This window comes from Apium graveolens, chromosome 10 (assembly GCF_009905375.1).
Source record: "Apium graveolens cultivar Ventura chromosome 10, ASM990537v1, whole genome shotgun sequence".
Classification (NCBI taxonomy): Eukaryota; Viridiplantae; Streptophyta; class Magnoliopsida; order Apiales; family Apiaceae; genus Apium; species Apium graveolens.
This window is the reverse complement of record NC_133656.1, coordinates 152,664,317-152,682,685: the sequence shown is the minus strand read 5'-3', so window position 1 is coordinate 152,682,685 and position 18,369 is coordinate 152,664,317. Positions and strand designations below refer to the sequence as shown.

Genomic DNA, 18,369 nt, shown 5'->3' with positions numbered 1-18,369 from the left:
AGTATTATTCATATTTTAAATTGAATATGACAAATATTTGAACTGAATCATATGCAAGGGAGTATTATATCAATAAAAATAAGTTAAGAGTTAACATGTGACTCTTAAAATAGAGAAGAGAGGATAGGCTCTTAAGATTTTTTATGAGCCACAGGGAACTTGCTGGAGTTTGATTTTTGACATACGAGTTTCTTTGATGAGCATATTGGAAATGCTCTAAATTTATTAAAACTCTCTTCTATCTTCTTACTTTTAAGAGTTTCATTCCCACTCTTAGAGAGTAAAATTTTATGAAATCCATCTTTTTATTCGAGTCATGGGAGTTATAGGAGTTCATATATATTCTACAAATAAAATATTTTATAAAAAGTGTTATCTTGCAAACATATTTCACAAATATCATTAATTCAATAAAATTATGCAAATCTTATATATTTACAAGTATAATATGTATGTTCCGTAACATGAACATTTATGTTCCGCAAACTAAGTATGTTTTGTAGAATAATATATTTTACAATATTCTGCTTGTAAAATATATACAATCTGCAAAATATTTAATAAAATAATAATTTTTGTGGAATATCATTCAAAAAATAATATATTTTGTAATAATTTAAGAAATATTTTTTTTACAGAACATATATGGACTCCGAGAACTTCAATAAAATAGTGGATTCCATAGAATCTAAATTCCCCCTCTTAAATATATCATAATATATATTTATTAAAATAATCTTTTTCTCTCTCCACTATATTTTGTTATGTATGAATTCAACTTATATTTAATAATAAAGAATAATTAATAGTAAAAATAAAGAGTATTATTTAAGAAAATTACATATTAAATCACTAGCCATCAATATTATATAATATATATAGAGAGTAATGACGAGGAGTCTTTCGAAGGAAGATGCTCTTAAATGATGAGTTGACGAGCATATACGATGTATATTCTAAAGTCAAGCAGAACTTGGAAGTAATAAGGAAATGGTAGATCAAGGACCCGATCAAGGACCCGTTTGTCTGCAGCTTATAAGTGAACTTATTACTTGTAAGCTTGTAACAACTTATCAACATATTTTTTCTCTTATAAGTTTCATGTTAGCAACAACATACTTTTTCTCAATTTATTATGATTTTTTGTTATTTTTATTAATTTTAATTTTTAAAAATATATTTGTAAATGTTAATCTAATATTAAATTCACGAATTAAAATAATTATATTTTAAAGTTATTTATTTTAGTTCATTTAAGTAAAAAAAATCTAACTTATAAATAAAATTATCCAAACACTTACGTAACTTATAAGTATTTATCTACTTACCACTTATAAGTCACTTATTCATTTTAAGTCATAAATTACTTATTTTAAGATTTTCCAAACGGGCACTAAAAAAAAATAAGTAAAAATACGTATTGGAAGTGTATTAAGCGAGGTTTAAGCGGAATCAGAGATGTAAACGCTTGAGTTAGTAAATAATAAAATATTTAAATGTTTAGTAAAGTTTAAGCGGATTCAAGCGTTTTTGTATAAAATAGGGTTATCAAACGGATAATTCGAATATGAATGCGCCTATATTTGTATCTGTATTAGCAATTGGTAAATTCAGATACGGACACTATCCATTTTATTTTAAATACATATAATATTCATTTTTTATCGAATACGAATGCGAATATTTTGGACGAATTATCGAATTTTTTTGATGACCTTACCGTATTGACGATGAATTCAGAACTATTTTTTACAACTAAACTCAAATGATATTTTTATATATGTATAAAGTATTTGTATAATTATATAACATTTGTATAAATATATTATTTAATACATATACACAAACACACTTAGGGGTGAGTAGAAAACCGCACAAACCGCATAAACCGCTCGCACCATACCAATTCGCACCGCAAAATGCGGTTTTTAATTTTCGTGGTGCGGTTGCGGTTTCAATTTTTAATAAACCGCGTGGTGCGGTGCGGGTTATGGTTTTAAATTTCTGAAATGCGGTTCAAACCGCACCGCACCGCAATATTTAATATGTTATAAATAGTGAACTCATCTAATAGAACTTAAGAGGTATGATAGACTTAATCTATTTTTCTACCTTTGGTTACTCGCTCTTGTACAGGGAGATCAGTGGCTTGGGAAAAGGACTACTCTGTTGCATTAGTTACAAAAAATATAAAACATATAGACTTGCAATTAACCACTCTTGTGCACTACTTATTTTTTAACCAGTTGTAAAAATCATAACTTAGATTTTTTGATTAGAATAATTATAACTTATAATTTATATGTTATTTTTGTTTTGTAATTGAATTCCTAAATAAATTAAACTTTCCATTGTGTAACTTCTAATTTGTGTTATTGAAGAATATTGGCGACTTTATGTTATATTATTCGGAAATTTGATTAAATTTAAGTTTTGTATTTTATTTAGATTTAAGTTTTGTATTTTATTTAATTTTTTCGAACTTCTAAAGTGTAAACCGCAGTAAATCGCACCACACCGCACCGCATTTCTGTGGTGTGGTTTATGCAGTTTTTGAGGGTACGCGGTGCGGGTGCGGTTTGGAAATTTGATCAAACCGCATGCGCGGTTTGGTTTGCGGTTTGAGGAAAAAACCACACCGTCCGCACCGCGCTCACCCCTAAACACACTATATATAAGCTAATAGAATAAATTTTAAATTATAAATAATTGTGTGTGTATATATATAATTTAAATGCTATATTTATTTATTTATTTATTTTCAAATTCGAATATTGCGGATTCAAATCACAAAATATTCCTTTCTTTCAGGTACGGATAGTATCTGTTTTTTCTCGGATAACAATGCGAATTTTTCGAATAAATATCTGATTTTTCGAATTTTTTTGATAGCCCTACAATTAAGTGGGAGAATCAAAAATAATTAAAACGTTACTTATAATTTTTAAGTTAAATATGACTTTGTGAATGATGAATTATTGTTTTATTATAATATGTGGATCTTATCCATTTTTTCAAAAAGTATTTTAATATAAACATCTATATTATTATATAATAGATAAAACATTGAAAATTTGGTTAATACGGTTCTTTATTAATTTACTTAATTACCCTTATTTAAAAATTTCATTAATTTACTTAATTATCATTACTTAATTCAATTATAAACACTTACTAACCAAACCCAAACCCAACAAGGGAGATGAGATGGACATACCGTCATTATCGATTTATATAAGCTATGTGACCTTTTTGTTAATTTAAATATTAGACAAAATATTAAAATTTAATTTAGGTCGGTCAATTCTAATTCTATTTGATATTGAAATCAATTTTCGTTAATTATTTAAAATCTATTTTATATCAAACTCTATCTTATCTCTATATTTTATAATATAATATGTAACATTATTCGGGATAAAAGAAAATAATATATACTACTCGTTAAAAAAAACTAATATTGGTCGGGTCTAAAATAACAAATTGAAAAAACTAAATATAGTTAACTGGATTTGTTATATCGGGCGAAATCAAAATAATAAATATTACTAACACGGTTAAAAATATACTACAGAATCAGCTAAAAAAATTAAATCGAAAGATAATTTATTTGTTGATATAATGATATCGGGTTAAAAAAAATATACTATTCATCCGGGTTAAAACAAAATAATATTAAATCTGGACTAAAATATATTTCGAAACCACTTCAATCTCCCGTAAATTCGATTGTAATTTGGTCGCTTAAATTCTAATCGCTGAATTTTTTAATAAATTTATGATTAAATATAATAATAATAATTTATTATTATTATTATTATTATTATTATTATATAAACTAGTTAAAGATTTGAACCTTATGAACAAATTAACTAGTTATGAATAAAAATATTCACATTAAAACACATGACCTATTTAATTGGGTCGGGTATATATTTTTCAAAACCTATTTATCAGGTCAGTTTATAAATTTATTTATTTTAAAACTGGATCATTATAAATAACTATTATAATATAATAAAAGATATATTCGATTATACTTATTCAAACATATTTACTCCTTTAATAAATATAATTAATAATATACATCAAAATAATACAATAATAATTATTAAAAATAATTGTGCATATATCACATTAATTTTAGGATAGTATGTACTTATTTATATATACTCCGATTAACAGTATATTTTTAAAATCGTTTAAGCGTTTGATTTAGCGTTTATGCGCGAGAAGCTAGTCTCACCGCTTAGGTGCAATTTGTCCTTTTTATAATACTTATTTTTTTTTTACAATTTGCTTCCCAAAATACTTTGGTGGAGTTAAATTGTGAAAATAAGTTGGGTAATGACCCTTATTATCACAATTTGAGAATAAAATGCCCAAAATCTCACGGGCGCTATAATATGGCCCTTTCTATCATTCAAAAATGCAATATTTTTTTACGTTTTCTATCCAGCACAAAAACGCAACTATTTCTTGCATTCAATGGTATGATTAATTTTATTAATTTTTGAATTAATTCAAAAAACGTACTTTACTATTGCGTTAATAATGAAACACATTTTTTTGATGCCTTTGTCCAAAACCAACGCATTGTTATTAATTCAAAAATTTGATTTGCTATTCGGGACATGTAGCTCCAAAAACTACCACCCCAAGCTAGTTCTAACGTTGCACATATGCTGTAAACGCAACTAAATATTACGTTTTTGAATGATATAAAAGGTCATTTTATAATATCAGTGAGATTTCGTGAGAATAAGGGTCATAATTCAAATAAGTTTAGCAAAAAAAAGTGAAAAACAAAACAAATTCTGGAAAAGTAAAGTAAAAGGAAAAATTCCCCTGTTTCCTCTCCCAATTCAATATCGTATCATAGCTACAAATTTGCAAGAATTTGAAAGATTAAATTCTAGTAAAAGAATGGATCAGATATTGGGCAAGGTGGGTTCTTACTGGTTGAATCAAAGAGCCACCAAGGAGCTTGGTTCCGTTTCTAATAGTATCAATGTAAGCTTCTTGCTTTTTTTTAAAAAAGAATTATGATTTTTGTCATCTTTATGATCATATTCTTGTTTGCATATTGTATGTTTATATATTGGATTGCACTGGAAGATGTTATTACAAAAAGCTTGCATGTATATTTTCAATTTTCATGCAACACTTGCTAACTTTTGGTTATGGGGATGGATTTCTTTTTAATATGCATTTTGACCTGGAGGGTTTAGATTCTTCTGAAATTTTTAACAATTTCTTGAATTTCGCGTAAATTTTATATGCTAGGCCCGTGAGAGTATTTTTCCTCAATTTTTTTCTTCGTAGAGATTTTATTTTTGAAATATAAAAACTCTCACCGAGGCTCAAACCCTCAATCTCGAACTATTGGTCTCTTCTTACCGAGAGAAGGGGACTTTAAACCAAGATACACTTGCAGGGATGGTGTCCCTAACATTAAGCTAGCCATGACTGTATCTGTTTAGAGTTGATTGATCATGTTGTTTGATAAATAAGAAAATTAAGAAAGAATAAAGAGGAAAAATTGAGGAAGGCCCCAATAGGATCATTATTTAACAAAATCTACGTGATAAAGCTTTTTGGTGTGGCTGAGTAAGGATTAATGAAGGAACACTATGATTGAGGTAAGCTAGTAGTTTTCGCAATCTGAAACTTATTATCATCACTGATTTCCTGCTAAGCATTAAGATATCATATTGTGGAACAAAGGTGTGAATTTCAAATGATTATGTGGAGTAGGTTCATAACAATTTTTGAATTTTCATTTGGGCTAAGATAATTAGCTTTTTTTCTAAACAATATAGGCAGACTAAATACTTGCAGAGTTGCAGGCAATCGTGAACAAATTAATCGACATGAAGGTTGATATCACCTGAACTCCTTGTGATGCTCTTGTTATGACCCTTGAAAAATTATTCTCTCTTTGAAAAATCCTGGATACCATCTTCTTAATGGATGTGCTGCTCCAATTATGTCAAAAGACGAGTTATCCAAAAACTTATTCTTTATACTGATCTTTTCTTCTTCTGTTAGTCAATGTCAAGCAGTATCGAAGGAGGGGCAACATGGTTGGTCAACAAAGTAAAAGGTAGCACTCTTTCGCTAAATTTCACTTAGGTTTTTTCGCTTGAATACTGTAATGATGAGTTCTTTTTGACAATAGGCGTTGTATCTAAAGCTTCTGTGCTATATATTCCATTAAGATAATGAGAAATGAAGTGAGTATCAGCATCATGATATTGTTTTTTACTTGTTGAATTTTGATAACATTGTGTCTTTATCTTAACGGCTATAAAGGTAAAACTCTCCCTATCAAATACAGGGATCCTTGATCAAGCATGAAAGGGTACAATTTTTAGAACAGATAAAATCCTTTTCAAAAATTGGTACCAGCTGTGAAAATGTCTTTATTTTGTCCAATACAAAATTACAAAGAAATATAGGAATACTGATTTTTTGGTTACAAATTTTAATCTATTGCGTGATTTCGAAGGGCGAGAGAGAGTATAATTAACCTATGCTGGACACTGTCACGTTAGTTGGTTTACGAACTTAGTGATACAACTAGGAAGTTGGACTTCTTCATTTTGGAGCCCTCGCCTTGGAGTAAAATTTGTCCCCTTTTCTGTCGAGTCTGAGAGCATATTCTGAGATGTTTATGGAAGAGTTTTTCCCTTTACAGGATCAGTGCAAAAGCCACTAGCAGAACTGCTCAAGGAGTATGACTTGCCAGTAGGCATATTTCCTCGTGATGCCACGAACTACGAGTTCAATGAGAAGACGAAAAGATTAACAGTGTACATACCTGATATCTGTGAAGTAGGTTACAAAGACTCTTCTGTTTTGAAGTTTTACACCCATGTGATTGGATACCTGGAGAAAGGAAAGTTAAAAGATGTGGAGGGAATGAAAACAAAGGGGATGATGTGGGCACAAGTAACATGCATCACCTGTGAAGGATCAAAACTATATGTTACAGCTGGAATGAAGAAGAAACGAAGTAGAGAGGCTTATGAGTTTCAAAGAGATGGAGTTCGTGTAGGAAAATTCTGAGTTGGACATCATTACTTTAATACATCACTATACCTCGAAAGTCTTGAAGGTCTGTTGATCATTTACCTCAATTCTTTCCTGTAAGTCTCACATTTATGATTTTGTGGTTGCAAACAATATGGTTAAAGATTACAAGTTCGTCCACAGTATTCACATCATGGCGTCTGAAGTCTTTGACTGTGTCGTAAAAGGAATTACATAATATGAGGAAAAACGTCTAAATTCTAATATATCATAAAACACCCCAACTCAAGACCTCGTTCTTATGGTTATAACTGGATTTCTGCTTGAATCAAGTAAATGTAGTATCTATATCATGCGAGCCATGGTAGAATAATTTCAATGCCTCCAAAGCTGGTTTGGATGAAGGAGCTATATGGGCACCTTTATGTGTTCAGATAATAGGCATCTGGATTTTTTATGCTTGAATGTCATTAAAATATAACTTCATTATAATCTGAGATTCAGATATGGATTAGACAGAAATAGAAATAAAATAGTGAAGAACTATAATATAATCATCTAGTACATATATGGGATGCAGGGCATGGTGAATGTAGATGATTTACAGCATTTTCACAGTTTGCAACCAAGCCCCAAACTCTCCATATGATTATTGAGATTACTGCTGGTCCGGCGTTGCACGCTTCTGTTTGACCTATTGTTTATCAGATATAAAAAAATTACATTTTCCTTCAGATTACCGGATTGATTGGATCAACCAGGATTGGTTCTGCCATTAAGTTCTTGAAAGAAACTCTTTGCTGCTTCATAAGTAGACCAGCATATTGCAGCAGCTGGTGCGTGAAACAGCATTCTCGGAGCCCACCCTCTCATGAGCCCTCCATAACCATCCTTCTTTGCTATGCTTTGTATAACATCCCCAATCGAACAACTGGAAAATCGATCACATCCACAGACGCCCTGTTTTATTTTAAAACAGTTTCAAAAACAAAACTATAAAATGTAATCATATGTGCTTCATGAACAAACATGAAGAACCTAAAATAATCTTGCCTGAGTGCCTCTCATGTTGTACGTGAAAGAACTTCATCTAGACTGTTGACAATATCACCAACCCGATATTGCCAAAACAATCTGAGCAGTATAAAAACTTAAATGGCAATATCTTGCTATATAATGATATATGATGCATCAATGTAATTGTGATTTACCTGACACTGAAGCCGAGTCTTGACAACATCAAGAGGAGTCGTAACAGCAGCAGCCAATCCACCAGCAGCTGCACCAGCTGTAGCATGAACCAACAAGGTCTCATCATCTGCCACACTATCCGGTGAAAGCTCCATCAACCCTTTCTTAGCAGCTTCATATGTTGCAAAATGAACAGCAGTAAAAGGAGCATTCATCAAAACAGTTGTCCTATACGACACATAAAAAGCTCCAAATCCCTCTTCAAACAAGACCCTTCTCACACAATCACAAACTCCCTTATAGGGACTGTTCTTCAACTGCAATCTCTGTTTCACCACATCCATTGGTGTGATCACTGCATCACTAGCAACAGTTGCGAAGACGCCAGACACAGCATGGACAGCTGAAGTGTTAGGATTCCCATGAGCTAATAAAGATTTCTTGAAAGTCTCATAAACTGAAAAATACACTGCATGTGCTGGTCCTGCACCAATACCCATTGCAGCAACGCCTCTATATAGCCCAGCAAGACCCTCAATCTTTAAAATTGAGCTAAGTGATTGTCGGAGATTAATCACTGGAGCTGTAAAAGAAGCTGATGATGATGAACCAATGGCTTGCATTCTTGTTTTAAGGGTGTCAACCGGAAACATGGCCATGTGTTCAATAGAACCGGCAACTGAACCAGCTACCATGAATTGCCAGAATTCAAGGCCATCATGAGTCGACGAAGCAACAGCGATTTCAGGGTAGTAATCCGCGGTGGTGACAGTAGTGGCCATAGTGAGACTGAGTGATGTCTAGATGGGAAAGAATTTATAATGTTTTAGGACCTTTAGTTAGTTTTATAATTAACAAAGAAAATAGCATCATATTTTTAATTTTGATTTAAGTAATAAAACTGTATTTAGCAAAAGGCTAGTTACATTAATATGGACTTATAAGCCCTGTTTCTGACTTCTAAATGTAGAGACAAACAAACAAGCTCTTGGTATCGCTTTCTCAGCAATTGAAGTGGCTTGTGGTCGTACACAAGAATTATTATGGAGGAATATGGAGGAAAAAAATGACATGATTGAATGTAATATATGAGAAAGAAAGATACAAAACAAGAATCAAGTTGTGGTGGAGATGAGCATTTCTTTATCTCATCTTTTGGGAAAGACAAATAAAGATTGATATTTTGGATATGATTAACAACCACTCTTTGGACCAATAGTCATCAACTTCTAATATTTGAGTTCATGTGTATCAGTTAAGTATTGAACTTCAATGTTGATATAAGGTTTTATGTATATTTAGGCCTCATTTGTTTCGAAATAACTCAGCTTCGTAATCTGACTAAGGGACTCATACTTCCCAGGTATTCATGTTTCTGAAGCAATCATGCATATTAACTGCTACTCAGAAATGTTTATTTTTCAATTATCGGAGAAACCAAAAGATGGTGATCTCCCAAGAAATCTGACCTGGGTAATAAACCATAGAGAAGGCAGCTGAATATCATGACAGTGCAGTCTCTTTAGGTAGAATATGTGCTAACCACAAGCCTTTACTTAAAGCATGTAATTGTGTTCACAAACTCTTGCTATCACAATGAAGTTCCATCTTCCATCACACTCGCCCTTCACTTTCAAGACAAAAGCAAGAAGATAGACTTGTCGTGCAGCACCTTGGACGCGTGGTGGCCATAAGTCCCTTGGTTTTTTAAAATTTACAGTGTAGCAAGTAGCCTAATAACCTCAACATCATAGATATCAGAACCAAAAGAAATTTAGCATATTAGCAAAGTAGTATTTGACAAGGGGGAATCTATTGTAAATGATATTATAAGAAAAAACTATGGTCCCTCTAGTATTGAACTGTATATGATGTTATGTAGACGATACAAACTAGCTAGAGGCAAGTTCAGTTCCTTGATGCTCTTTGAAATTGATTTTTATAATGGATTCTTTGATTGCGTAACGAATTAGAACTATAAATCCAGTGTCTGCTAGCTACCACTGGTCGAGAATCGCGATTAACTTACTTTTTTTTCACCTTATTCATAAATTCTGTTCTCTTGCTTTGTTTAAGATTGCTATGCATTTCAAACGCAGAATTTGTTTTCAGTATAAACAATCAGATTGTTGATGATCATGAACACGAAAAAATTGTACTCATGTTTCGCGTAAACAGATAATTGTAACGGTCCATACATCTAGTGATCTAACTCTCACCAACAGTGTCCAGTTTATGCACTCTGCCATACTATTTTGTGGTGGAGTGCTCCCAACTGCACGTTCGCAATGAGATTTATTGAATTTCCTTTGCAAATCTCTACATTATCCTCAATTCTCAGAGTATGTCGATACTAGAAGTGACCTTTTTCTACTTTTCCAGTTTCTATAAAACAGTGGTTGCAGCAATCAAGTAATATGATATGAACACCGCAAAATAAACCACAAGTACTTAAAACATCCATCCCTCTGTAAATCATGTGGTCCAGACCATATGACAGGCCTTATGTTCATCCCTATCGGAGTTTGATGATGATACTCTTGCAAAACTGTTGTTAGTATAACCAAGCAAAACAATGTATAACACTATGGGGATCCTTACCCATTTCTTTTCTCTCTGTTGTCGTATCATTAAAATTTAATCTCTTTTCAAAACTTGTACATTCTCCTAGCTACCTATGAAAACATGTGTTTCATCTATCTCTTGCCATTAGACTAAACGTTAGAAGTTTCGTTCAAGTTGCCACTGAAAAATGCTTTACTGAATATTCTTGTGAGCCAGAGGCTGATGCAAGCTTGTGTCAATAAGCAACTCTGTTTAGGCAATCAACAATTTTTCAAAATATTTTAGTGGTGAAAAAATGTCAATATTTCAGTTAAAAGAAGTTCATATAATGTACCACAACCTGGGAGGACGACACAAAACACCACATCCCTGCATTTGGAGAATGCAACTTATTCAAGATTAAAATGCCGCACATTGTGCCAATTATCTATTTATTTTTCTGCCTTCTGCACTTTCAGATGCATGACGGTTGTCGTGCAAACGAGCAAGGCGTGACTGTTATGACCGTGCCATTCACGCAACTCTAGGCGAGCCTCCTATTTATATGCAACAGCTCGATGCATTGCGTGGGCTTCGTAAGAGCATCCTATTTTCATTAGGTAAGAGCATCTCCAACGCTCTTCACCTGTTAGTATAATATCTAAGTGTCATCCTAAACACCCAACGGGAAGACCTGTTAGGTATAATTTTAGATAAAGAATTGTTGATTGTTCACCCATCATCTATAATACTCCACGTCATCTCCAGCCTGCATTAACTCTAATTTAGCCTAAATTTTATTCTAAATTTTATTATTTATAATTTTTTATAACATGTTTAAGATTTAAATATATAATATTATAATATGAAAATGATGTATATATTTTCATAATTATTATATATATAGATGTATAGATGTATTTTTATTTATAAAAAGAGTGTTATGTAATATTAAGTGTGATAAATAATTTATTGTTAACTAAATTTATAAAAATTCTAATATATTAATATATGTTCTAGTCATATATTTTATTTTATATGTAAGTAATGTTCATAATAATTACTCACTTTTATTTTATAATGTTTACTTTAAAATATTGATATAAATATAAAAATGTTATAATATTATAAAAAATATATTTTTATTAAATATATTATTTTATTTCCACTAATATAAAAAATATAATTAATTAAACTCCTTTTCAAAAAAAGAAATATATAAACTTTTTTATTTATATATTTAAAATTAATAAAAAGAATAATATTATGAATATAGCTAATGCAACTGGAGTAAAAATACGATAAAATTTTAGCTAATCATGTTTTAGCTAACAGTTTTAGATGTTATTCTTGGAGATGCTCTAAATTAGGGTAAAATAGATATTATCTAAAATTTGTTGAATCTGTAAGAAATTTTGTTTTAATGATATTAGCTATAATGTTTGGCATATTTGATAAACATTATTAATTGTTATTTTTAAATTTTAATGATTTTATTCATATTTTATATCTATCTTTTGAAAAAAAGAAAGGTTGTAAATGAATTATCAATATATTTTTTTTTATTTAATACAAGTAAAAATAAAATATACAATTAATAAAAAAAATTGATATAATTGTTACAATCTAAACATCTGAAAAACTAGTTAATGAACATTACATATATATTATAAAATATTTACTAATTTTATTTATTATTGTTTATAAGTAAATTTTATAAATACATAATTTACATTAAAATAATTATAAAAGTATTTAATAAATTTAGTTAACGGTGATTTTTTTTAAACAAACAATGAAATTTTTTATAATTTTATAATAAAATAATTTTACACTTAACATTAAATAAAATTAAAATATAATATTTAAAAGTAATAGATATGTATATATATTATAACTATTAAATTATGAAGGGAGATCTGGTTGGATGGGATACAGCTGAAACAATGAAGCATTAAGGCAGTACTCATCTCAACCAAGTTGGTTGGGGATAATTTGCCAATTACTAATATATATATACATATATACCTAGACACATAGCTAGAATTATAGCGGGAGAATACATTTATTTTGGAGGGAAATGACATGGATTTGACATAGATAATGAATTCTTATTCAATATGTGGCGTGCTGATTTCTGGTTATCTAAAAATTTTGATAACAAATGTGTGTTGGAGAGATGTCTTTTTTACATATTAGGTATATTTTCAAATTTTTTGTTGTCAGCTAGATTTTATAACTAACATGCACATGTTATTTTGTTGGAGATGCTCTAATATCTCCATTTATAGGGCACGACTACAAACCTACAATGGTGAATGTGCAAATTTTTGTGTGATGTACCTAGTGTACTTTGTCAGAGTAGAAGGAACTGTACCAGTTGTTATTAAGCTTTGTTACACTTTCATGTTCAGATTATTTTTTTTTTCCTTTTCTGAAGAAAAAACTTGACCAGTTATCGGGAAAAAGGAAACCAAACGTAGTAAAATTGAGCTTGAAGTTTCAAATATTCCCTTAGGCCAAGCTAAACCTCTCTTTATGCAACAGAAATCAGCTCATTCCATGAATGTCTTTAGCATTTTCTCCTGATCATGTACACAAGAACATCCCATATTACTGTTGAAATTATGTTTAATTAGCCTTAATTAATTCTCCTATTGGGTATTCATGCTGGTTAAGCAACTATCTTGATTGATCTTTAAAAATGTTTACCTCAATTATACGTCTAAAATTACTGAAGAAGTCAAAATACACGAGACAAGTAAATTACTGAGAATTAGCCAGTAAACATCCAAGTCGTAAAGACCATGATTGCACAAAAGGAACAGGGAAAGCTATCTTCCGTTCACTAATTTGTTGTTATTTACATCACAGGATAGTATGAATAGCTACCTTGATAGCCTGAGAAAACAGCAGCCCTAAGGTAGAAGTATATCAGAAACAGAACATCTAAGTTTTCCTGAAGCAAACTCTCCTGCTTCCCATCTCTCTGTTGTGGTTTATAGGAAGAGAAGACGGGTGAATCATCTTCCACATCACTTGTATATCTGCATACCCTTCACATGCTTCCATGTCCTTGTAAAGACTCATCAAACCAGCTTTATTTTCTGCAACCATGAATAATGTTTGAGCAAAATAGGGACAATATATTTGATGTTTGTAAGTTCATTTAAATACAAACTAGCTACGCGTACAAATTATAAACTGGCGACTTGTATTGTTAAGACTAAAAAGTTTAGTACTGTAATCGTGATTTATATTATCATGATCGGTGATCTGTCCACTTTCACCGGTGATAAGCTGGTTCGTAGAATTTGTAGGCTAATATATATGAAAATTAAAACTCGAACATACCTTTGGTTTTGTGCTTGAGGAATGAAGTAAGCTTAAAAGGCATGCTTCTTGAATGGTGAACAAGTGAGTTCTTGAAGGAAAACCAGCTTCTCCAACTACCCATTTTACCAGAGATCAATTCTGTAAACAATCTATTATATACCATTTATGTTTCCCCATTCAATAAACGTGTGCCACTACAACAACTAATTAACTAATGCAGCAATAACTAATGCTCATTGACAAAGCACAAGAAACACTAACCAGGACAGATGGCAATATGTTCATATGCTGTAATAATGCATAATCACTATTACACACTTTCTTATTCGAATAATCAAAGTAATTAAAGTAAAGTTAAATAAAATTTGGAACCTTTAATAGGGTCGGTCCAATCATACAAATGTTTACCTTAGTCATTAAACATACTTTAACATAAACTAAACATGATTATTCTAATCTGTCAAGGCTTGTTAAACTATTGGCCAATGCAGGAGATATTTACTACAAGGGAGTATTATAAGAACTAATGACAGTGACTAAAGGTTAAGAAATGTTTGGTTTAGAGGTTAAAGGTAATTAACAAGGAGTAAAGGTCACAATTTGAGTAAGATATTTTTCTTTGGACTTTCCCATTTTGCAGTTTCATATTCTTGTAATTAAATTGGAAATGATGGGGCCTCTCACGGTAATTCAAACGGTTTGTTTGTTTTTTCCATAAGCAACTACTGTTTTGTATAGTCTCTGACTCTCTTATCATTTACAACAAGTCCATGTGTGAATTTGTTGGTTCTGAAGTTCTGATATACCACGCTCATGAAAACAGGGACGGATACTCTTTGCTTGGCATTATCCCAGTAATTAGAGGACCAATTCAACATTTCTTTGGCACTTGTGCTATAGTTGTGGGCATGAGGGCCGAGGGAACCTCAAGGACGTAAGATGACCCTGCATAGATATAAAGGAGCCTATGCCATATTCAAAAGCTCTCTTATTTCAATTTGGTAGAATGCCAGTGATTTCATTTACGTTCCCAAATTTTGGCACCCATTACACTTCCCGGAGGCTCACGATTGACTAGTGAGCTGTGAGGTTTCAAGATATAATTTATCATGAAGCAGGTTCCAGCTTCCGGATGAATGATGTGTATACTGCACTGCAAGGTAAGTTTAGAATAGCAATGTCAAATAGGCACAAGTTGGAAATTAGATTATTACGAATTGTATGCGTCTCATGTTCAAGCTGCTTGGATTAAGTTGTGTTGATTCCACTCTAAATTGCTACTGCTGTTGCCAAGTGCTACCAGATGACTTCTTTGTTACATCATTCTACGTCCATAACATGAGATGACCATCAGTAGATCACAAATCACAAGAACAAATAATCTTGAGACTAATAGATTGCTGCCACAGATGGCCCGAGCTTAATTTTATAACATTCATGCATATTGCCTTGCTATAAATCTCAACACTTGACATGATCAAAAGTAAGAATATCAGAAGGTTCAGAAACTGGGATTGCAGAGTTGACAAAGTTTGCTATTTCTTAACAAAATCAATAAACACACAAGTTCAACAAAATTTGCAGCCAGCAAAATATCTTTCAAAATTCGCAATATAACTGAGAAAAAAACAAAACTCCTTATGCATAAACCCTAAGGTAGTAGATTAGCAGATGGAACTCTGCTAAGATTAATCCATATAATTTATGCAGTTGTAGCAGCTTGGGCAGCAGCCCTCTTTCTGGCTTCCTCAATGATGGTCAACTTGATACCCTTGCCCTTGGGAAGAGAAACCCATGGCTTTGAACCCTTTCCAAGGGTAAACACGTTCCCCAGACGAGTAGCAAACTCGTGACCAAGTGCATCCTGAATGTGAACGGTCTCAAAGCTCCCCTTATGCTTCTCCCTGTTCTTAAGAATTCCAACCCGTCCAGTATTTCTTCCTCCAGTTACCATGACAACATTGCCCACATCAAACTTGATGAAGTCAACTATCTTATTTGCTTCCAAGTCGAGCTTGATGGTGTCATTAGCCTTGATGAGTGGATCAGGATAGCGGATAGTTCTTCCATCATAAGTGTTGATGTATGGAATGCCTTTCTGACCAAACTGGACTGATCTAACTTTGCATAGCTTAAACTGTCATGAATATAATCAACTATTAATCAGACAAATTTGATTAATAAGTCCGTAAGACACCTTAAAGAAGATTTTAATATTCATAAGGAGATGCATAATTTAAAATATGTGCTTCTAAACATCACAGTGGCAGAAAGACTAAAGGAATGCAAACAGAGTGTCATGTGACAAAGGCATGTCTCTAACATTTCATTATTCCATCAAAGAAATGAGAACGGAACAACTTTTTCTGCTTCCTGTACTTTGTTTTTTAATATAGAAAATGAACTTACTGAAAATAGGATCAGGAAAATATACAGACCTTTGACTCCTCATCTCGGATAGAGTGTAAGCGGAATCGACCCTTGGTGTCATAAAGAAGGCGGAAGTTCTCATTAGTCTTAGGGATTGATACAACATCTGCAATAAATACAAATTCAAGTTATAATCATGCAAAAAACTGCACTCTATCATGCAATATCATAATTTGCTGACACAGATACACAACATATGATAAAAACTAATTACAAAGATTAAGAGTCAAAAACAAGATCAAAATTTTGTATATATTTAGAAACAGAACATCATCGTGGAGCCTCCTACTAGGAAAAAAGTTACTAAATGACTGAAAGTACATGCAGCACGGAGATACATTTAAAATAGTTTAGCTCGAAGAAATAAACTCTTCTCAAGAGGAATGCATGTCATAATGATCCAACATTTTTTGTTTGATCTGTTAATTAAATCTATATTTTTTTGATATTGATATAAACTTGTAAACATTGTACAAGGATAACATAGATGCATACCCATGAAGCCAGCTGGGTAGGTCTTGTCTGTCCTAACCTTCCCATCAACAAGGACATGACGTTGCATCAAGATAGATTGAACCTCACGATAAGTAAGAGCATACTTCAACTTGTTTCGTAATATAAGAATCAAAGGCAAACATTCCCTGGATTTATGGGGTCCAGAAGAAGGCTTGGGGGCCTGAACAAAGAAAATTTTATACATGTTTAAAATCATCCTTGGAACAAAATTCAGAGAAAAAAACATAAGAATAAAGTTAATAGTAAATTAATAGTAACTTACAAATGCACCACCAAGTTTATCAAGCATCCAATGCTTAGGTGCATTGAGCCTCTTCAAATGCTTCTTCAGTCCTCTCGCCTAAATCACACCAACAAACAAATTTAGAGTTCAGCAACACCAACATGAAAATTACAACTTAACCTACCACTTTACAATGATAAACGCATGACCAGAATAACTTCTGCCATATTGCTAGCTCGAAAAGACAGACCCCCCCACCCCCGTAATATGCTATTAAAATGAGAAACTTTAATTCATCAGATTTTTTTAATAAATAACCAATTAATAAAAATATTATATCAGTTTTCCCAGCCTCCAGTAATTTATCGAACGTCTTCAAAAACGCCAAATCACATTTTGTCGAGCAAAGGCTTAATCATTTTTACGAGAAATGCATAAATATTATAAGAGGCGTAAACAATGCAGCAATATCAATAACGTTCACTATACAAACACCGTTAAAACATTACAAGAACCAAATCACACACACACACCATTAATATTCAATAATCTTTATGGTACTGTTCTCGACATGAACTATAACACTTTATTCCTCCTCATTTTCATAAATTTCTTAATCAAATATCTTATTTCATCAAAGTATAATTTATGTACAATTACTTACAAAGAAAAAAGAGTAGATTCAACCAAACATAAAGTAAAGATTACATTAACTTAAAACTAATGTACAGAAATACATGACATATAATCTTTCATTTGTAATTTGCAACAGGTATCATAGATTAATCAGATATATGCGTATAATGAAAGACAACATATGCAAGAGAAATTGAAAGTACTGACCATGGTTGTGTTTCTTAGGATTAAGGTTGCGCCTCCCTCTACTCACTCTCTCTCCCTCTCTGTAATGAAGCTTTTAAGTAACCCTAGATGTCTTTGTTTTATATGGCCCTTTTTTATTGGGCTTTTTTGGTTTTATCTTTGGGCCTATTTACGATCCGTTTCTTATTGGATCAGGCCGTTAAATAATACTAAAGTCATTGGTCTTGTGGTTATTTTGTAATGCCACTTTCCTGGGCTGGTGGGCCGGTTAC

At 31.8% G+C, this 18,369-nt stretch overlaps 3 protein-coding genes across 3 annotated transcripts; 1 reads left to right on the top strand and 2 right to left on the bottom strand.

Moving 5' to 3' along the window:
* Positions 1 to 4,825: 4,825 nt before the first annotated feature.
* On the top strand, positions 4,826 to 7,099 carry LOC141693251 (uncharacterized protein At5g01610-like). The gene is made up of 3 exons (XM_074498276.1): positions 4,826 to 5,013; positions 6,052 to 6,106; positions 6,701 to 7,099. Exons 1-3 carry the CDS (start codon positions 4,927 to 4,929, stop codon positions 7,069 to 7,071), a joined length of 513 nt encoding a protein of 170 aa, XP_074354377.1. The 5' UTR covers positions 4,826 to 4,926; the 3' UTR covers positions 7,072 to 7,099.
* A 443-nt stretch (positions 7,100 to 7,542) lies between these two features.
* LOC141693250 (uncharacterized) lies at positions 7,543 to 9,147 on the bottom strand. The gene is made up of 2 exons (XM_074498275.1): positions 8,247 to 9,147; positions 7,543 to 7,995 (listed from the first exon to the last, which is right to left on the bottom strand). The coding sequence occupies exons 1-2, from the start codon at positions 9,006 to 9,008 to the stop codon at positions 7,789 to 7,791; spliced, it is 969 nt and encodes a 322-aa protein (XP_074354376.1). The 5' UTR covers positions 9,009 to 9,147; the 3' UTR covers positions 7,543 to 7,788.
* A 6,449-nt stretch (positions 9,148 to 15,596) lies between these two features.
* LOC141692367 (small ribosomal subunit protein eS4) lies at positions 15,597 to 18,199 on the bottom strand. The gene is made up of 5 exons (XM_074497176.1): positions 18,119 to 18,199; positions 17,315 to 17,392; positions 17,032 to 17,212; positions 16,545 to 16,642; positions 15,597 to 16,243 (listed from the first exon to the last, which is right to left on the bottom strand). Exons 1-5 carry the CDS (start codon positions 18,119 to 18,121, stop codon positions 15,809 to 15,811), a joined length of 795 nt encoding a protein of 264 aa, XP_074353277.1. The 5' UTR covers positions 18,122 to 18,199; the 3' UTR covers positions 15,597 to 15,808.
* Positions 18,200 to 18,369: the final 170 nt, after the last annotated feature.